The sequence below is a fragment of the Cajanus cajan genome, chromosome 3, assembly GCF_000230855.2.
Source record: "Cajanus cajan strain Asha chromosome 3, NIPB_CcT2T_4, whole genome shotgun sequence".
Lineage (NCBI taxonomy): Eukaryota > Viridiplantae > Streptophyta > Magnoliopsida > Fabales > Fabaceae > Cajanus > Cajanus cajan.
Genome location: NC_138519.1, coordinates 11,538,893 through 11,544,892, shown reverse-complemented (window position 1 = coordinate 11,544,892; position 6,000 = coordinate 11,538,893). Strand labels below are relative to the sequence as shown.

Below are 6,000 nucleotides of genomic sequence, written 5' to 3'. Positions count from 1 at the left end.
CAGATAACAATTACGAATATGATGTTTTTTCTAATATGTAAATGTGATAGAGTATTCACAAACATTTAGTCATGCTTGTTCCCCGTACACTTGTTATTGACCACTTGTAGTTGAGAGTAGAAATTATATTCATTTTCAAATGGCATGTTTTCAAAATGAGCATGTTTAGATAAACTTTTTCAAACGTTTATAGAAGAAAAAATATTAAAGAAGAATGAAATTATTTTTTCATTAGTTAAAATTAACTTATGCAAAATTTAAAAATTAGTATGAAAAAATCTCTAAAAATTAGTTTATGCATAAACTAATTTTGGTTTGGTTTCATTTTTCCTTCATGTATTCTCTTATAATTATTTATAAAGAAGTTTATTCAAAGACACTAACCAATTTCCATTAGCCAAACAAATTTTAATTAAGTTTTTGTCTTGCAAACAATCAACAAAAGTTCATGCACCAATTGTGTGAACTTTGATACAACTACAATAGCCACCATTATAACACATTTGGTCTTGATCAAGGGCAAAGGTGTGTTTAAATTTATAATGATTGGTTTGAGGCATGAATCCCTCTAAATTTGAAAAGAATCGCATGTCCAAGCTCGGTTCATATAAAATTTGAAGAGAATTGCATGGAAACAGCATTCAATCCTACAGAAGATTTGGCAATTGCTAAAAGCTAGTATATTTGAATAACATTCTCGGTTTACTTTCATTTTCTTCTCCCTAAAAAGGTGTTTGACTCCATCCAGGTTAGTAGAATGAAGAGAGATAGGGACCTTTATTTCCCACAAGTTCCGCTACATTTGCAGTTGCAACCAATCCCCTTAAAAAATCTCAAGAAAACAGAACTCAGGACGACTCTAAACTTTTGACGAACTTTTTAGTCTGTCATAAAAAAAAATACAAGTGAGCAAGTAACCACAAATTCAACAATTAGAAGTTAAATGAGTTTTTGGGAGTGCAGGCAAGAAAAGAATACATGCTGCAGTGTGTTCAAATTATACCTGTTCTAAGGTTAGAAACATGATCACATTCCAAGATCCCAGCCGTCCAAAGTTTGGGAGGAACCCTTTATAAAAAGCAAAGGGTCCCTGAAAAAAAAAACATATAAAACATTAACAAATCAGTTTCGGTATAGGTGTATATACGTCCTTACACAGACAAATATAATGACGCAAAAGAAAAGGAAAAGATAGGAAAAAAAAAAAAAAAAAAAAAAAAAAAAAAAAAAAAAGAAGGAAGATTATGTTACACCCTATAATGAAGCAAGTCAATTTGATTTGGGTGCATATAAGGTGGGGTAAGAAATGAAAATGTATAAATATATGTCAAATAACTAGAAGTGACAAAAGTAGGTTTGTTCAGCCGGCCACTTTTGCGGATTATACCCACTGCTTACAATTACTTAGATGTGATCAAATGCTGCAAAGAATTTTATTCACGATAGCTATGAAATGACAGAATCCACGCACTTAATGATTGTAACTTGTGGCTAAAGCAAAATGATGGTATATGATCTTACGAGAACAAAACGGTAACAGTGGAAAGTAACTTACATCATTCTTTAATGTTTTGATAAAACAATCAAGAGTGCTCTTGTAACTAGAATCTCCCATCATTCTCGATTTAACCTGCATATACACCAGAATGAAGATAGAACAACAAAATTAGTGGAAAGCTCACTTTATCAACTGGCAACCAAATAAAAATGGCGTAAGAAATTACACACATCCACCGCAATGGACCTAAACAAGATCATATGTCAACAAATTCTTAATAAGCTTTAAAAGTATACTAATTCTACCAATTTCTAATCATCCTGGGATTCTTAAATTCGTCGTGGTGGAACAGGGAATATCAAGTGCAAAATTCATTTCAAATTGAAACAACTATTAACACACTATATATAAAACAGTGAGGCAATAAAAAATAAAAAAGTCAAATCAACAATGGTTATTCTTTAGTAAATGCTAAAACATTACCACATCAACTGGGGAGCCAATACAGACAGCAAAAAACCCTGCCCCAAGACCAGCAAGGAGATGAGTAACAACATTGTCAGTGAATCCTGGAATTTTCAAAATAGTCTGCATAAAACAACATAATTATTTGCAAAATATAAAGGAGAAAAGTTTGATCCACACTGCTAGGCCTCAAGACACTTTTAAATTACCTGCTTCACTTGATCATAGCTGGCTAATTCAGCAGCATTGATGATAGCATTTCTTGCTATATTGGGGCCAAGCCCAGTCCAAAGAGCCCGAACTCCTTCCTGTGTGTTAGATGTAGGTTAGAATAAAAATAATCACAACGAAAATGAACCAAATACATTTTTCTCTTCAATAAACTATATTGGGTTGCACATACCTGTCTCACAATTGTTGAATAAGCATTTAAAGATCCAGAGTAGCGTCTGGGAACACCAGGTGGTAATTTCCCTTCTGCCTGAAGTCTAACTTTGACCAGATCAGTTGGATTTGCCACTGCAATTGCCACAGCACCTGTTGACAATACAAATTGAAGGAGTTCATAATTGAGTAATTGCGATGAGTATTTAGATAGGAATAACACAAGTTCCTACCAAGAAAAAGTAAATATTCATAGATTAGAAAATAAATTCATATAATAACAAATATACAAATTATTCCCAATATTTCCAGCATTGGGCTTTACCAGTTGTAAATGCAGCAAGAATTTTCTTCGACAATGGAACATCTCCAACATGGTCCTTTCCCACATAGAAAGTCTTAACCTGTTAACAACACGTGATGTACAACATAAGATAACAATCAAACAGTATATATAAACTAAAACAAATGAACTATATTCAGCAACAAGATTCAAAACTCACTGGCTCATATAACCCAATTCTTAAACCTCCATACAAACATTGACGATGTAACCCTGGCACAATGCCCTTCCAGAGAGCTGAAAGACCTTCTTCTCTAGCAATGGTTGCCACTGTTCCCAGCATACCCTTATATTTAGGTAAGGAGACTACATCACCAGCTACAGCTTGTTTTTGAAGTTGAAGCCTAACTTTGGCAGTGTCCAAAGGAATAGTACATACCTATTTCGAACATTTTGTCAGGGCATATACAAGTCATCAAATGTTGATCCTTGAAAAACAAACAGCATGCAATGCATACATTTCATCATGTCAAAGCAGTCAAAATCCACTGTGACCACCATTGACTAACAAAGACTATTATTAAGTATTAACAGAAGGAGATAAACTCAGGCAAAGAAAGAAGTTATTTTTTTGTTTGTTCAGCCCATCTCTGAATTTTACGAAGATCACTTATTTTATAAGCTCTTTTTAGACAAAAAAACAAAATCATATCACATAAGCAAAAGATTCCTATACATCTAACAAAGACTGATCCTGTGTTCGGCTCAGCAGTGGAGGGAGACATCTAAATCCACATTTGGTGATGTCTAACGAGATTCTCACCAAAACACAAACTCAGCATTGAGTTAATAACACAAACTTATTCTGAGATGAAAATTTCGAAAACAAATCACTTCAAACTCACTCTTAACCGAAAACCAATTTTACAAAATCCAAAACAATGCTAGCAAACTATATCACCCAAATACTGGTAGACACAAATTGAAAATTGAAAACCATTACCCATTCGAAAATTATATATCACTAAACTAAGTTAGACCATACTCAGACACATTCAACTGAACTCTGATTCCCACAAAAACATTGACTTGATCATCCAAGTTAGTACTCTTTTTTTGTCTATAGACATAATACATGCAATATCCAAAAGCTGATGATCAAATACTAATTTGTGTTTACAGAACATTTCCAGAACATGACTTTTGTATACATTATTTTAACACTGCAGAAATCAAACATAGGAGCACCGGATCGGCTTTGTGTCTTAAATTAGTACACTAGCACCAACCACGGTTTGTTAATGTTACACAACAAAGGAAAAGACACTGAGAACAATGAAAGGCAGCAAAGTGAGAGGGGAAATCAGATCAACATAAAAGATGGGTCTTTCGTAAGATCATGAAAAAAGAGAGAATCCCCAGAAAGGAAAAATGAAAAAGAAGAAGACCCAGATAGATTACCTCAGCGAAACATGCAGAGAAAGCACTGCTGGCAAAGGTTTTGGAGAAGGAGAGGTCGGATTTGGACTTAGAATCTGCCACCATGGTGGGAAAGGAATCAAAGGTTGCGTGTGCAAATTTGATCCCTTTTTGAAAGGCTCAAGCTCAGTTTGTGTCTGGAATTTGGAAGTGTGTTTTGGATTTTGGTGTTTGGTTTCTGAATTAACATTTATTGTGTTCCAAAATGCAGTATTTCTGGCACCGTCCACTTGGGACAATAAAATGCGCGCATGTCGCAAAATGTTTAGTGTTTATGTTTCGCAATACAACTCAGGAGGCTGAGTCAGGGATGAGTTGGAATTTTGATAAGATCATCCATCATAATATAAATAAAATCTATATATTTCAATTTGTTTCTTTTATAGCAAACTTTCCTTTGAGTTTAATTTCTACGTATTATTTGTTTGGAATAATTAATTAAAAATACATAAATATAATTTTAAAGTACTTATTATAAAATTGATTAATTTATTATACATATTAAATTTGTGATTAAACAATATGATAAACCTTTTAATTTTCCTTTGTTACAAAAAATATATATGGCAATATATATATATATATATATATATATGAGAATGCTAATATACTCCCACCTATTTTTTAGTGGGAGTATATTAGCAACCTACACCAAAATTTTAGGACAAAAAAATCATTCATTTATTTTGATTTAGTTAATTCGTACAAAGAATATTATAGTAATTTAATTCAATTTTAAATAAAAATAAAATATTTTCTCTCTTTCTTATTAATTTCATTCTCCAATTCATTTATTTTTTTCTATTAATTAATTTTTATTTGTTTAGAGAGAAATGGGAGAGACATCATGAGAGATGAGAGAGAAATGAGTTAAAGAAAGAATTTAATAAGAGAGATATAAATATGTTAGAAAAATAATTTAATAGGAAAGAAAAATGAGTTGGAGAATGAATTTAATAGGAGAGATGAATGACTTAGAGAATGAAGTTAATAAGAGAAAAAAAATATTTTATTTTTATTTAAAATTAAATTAAATTACTATAATATCCTTTATACAAATTAACAAAATCAAAATAAATGAATAATTTTTTTGTCCCCTAAAATTTTAGTGTAGGTTGCTAACATACTCCTACTAAAAAAATAGGTAGAAGTATATTAGCATTCCCGATATATATATATATATATATATATATATATATATATATATATATATATATATATATTTAGTGTAAATATTGTGTACACTTTTACTTTAAAATATGTATTAATCATTTCACTCTCCCTCTCTATGTATAAATGAAATTAATTATTTTATATGAGAGTTTAGAAAATTTTCTTTACCAATAATATTTTAAAAAATAATGAAAATATTTTTTTAATAAATTTTTTCTTTTTATCCATTTTAATTTTTCATATTCATGTTATTTATAAATTAAATTTAAATATTTTATAAATTATCAATAATTAAAAAGTATAAAAATATAAATTATTTTTTTTATAAATTTAAAATATAATGCATATATTTATTATAAAATTTAAATAGGATATTTATTTTATATAATTTTTTGTTATATAAAATAAATGTTTAACATGTATATTATAAATACTAAAATAACAATTCAATACATTAATTATTTACAAAATTCTAAGCATATATTAAAATCTTATTTTAAGGATTCACACTTGTATTCTTTAACTAATTTGAATATGAATTCAAATTTTAGTTTGAGTATAAAATTGTAATTGAAACTGAATTCAATTGTTAGCTTAAACAGAAAATTATAATTGAAGATATTAATTACTTTATTTTGACATAAGGAGAAGGTGTTATATTTCTTTATTAAAAAAAATAAAATTTCTCCTCACATTTCTTATGTGGACTCTTTAGAAT

The 6,000-nt window shown here is 29.8% G+C and overlaps 1 protein-coding gene across 1 annotated transcript; it reads right to left on the bottom strand.

The window, feature by feature from the left end:
• Positions 1-509: 509 nt before the first annotated feature.
• LOC109799713 (mitochondrial uncoupling protein 1) lies at positions 510-4,361 on the bottom strand. The gene is made up of 9 exons (XM_020360328.3): positions 4,092-4,361; positions 2,851-3,069; positions 2,673-2,751; positions 2,367-2,500; positions 2,173-2,271; positions 1,982-2,086; positions 1,556-1,630; positions 1,004-1,090; positions 510-884 (listed from the first exon to the last, which is right to left on the bottom strand). The coding sequence occupies exons 1-9, from the start codon at positions 4,173-4,175 to the stop codon at positions 849-851; spliced, it is 918 nt and encodes a 305-aa protein (XP_020215917.2). The 5' UTR covers positions 4,176-4,361; the 3' UTR covers positions 510-848.
• Positions 4,362-6,000: the final 1,639 nt, after the last annotated feature.

What these genes read in the sequence shown, in the direction of transcription:
- LOC109799713 (XM_020360328.3), bottom strand. Translation starts at nt 4,175, where the DNA reads ATGGTGGCAGATTCTAAGTCCAAATCCGACCTCTCCTTCTCCAAAACC. An exon ending in TCTTGCTGCATTTACAACTG is followed by an intron (nt 2,501 to 2,672) that starts GTAAAGCCCAAT and finishes TATTGTCAACAG; the next exon opens with GTGCTGTGGCAATTGCAGTG. An exon ending in TTGGCTCCCCAGTTGATGTG is followed by an intron (nt 1,631 to 1,981) that starts GTAATGTTTTAG and finishes GTGTATATGCAG; the next exon opens with GTTAAATCGAGAATGATGGG.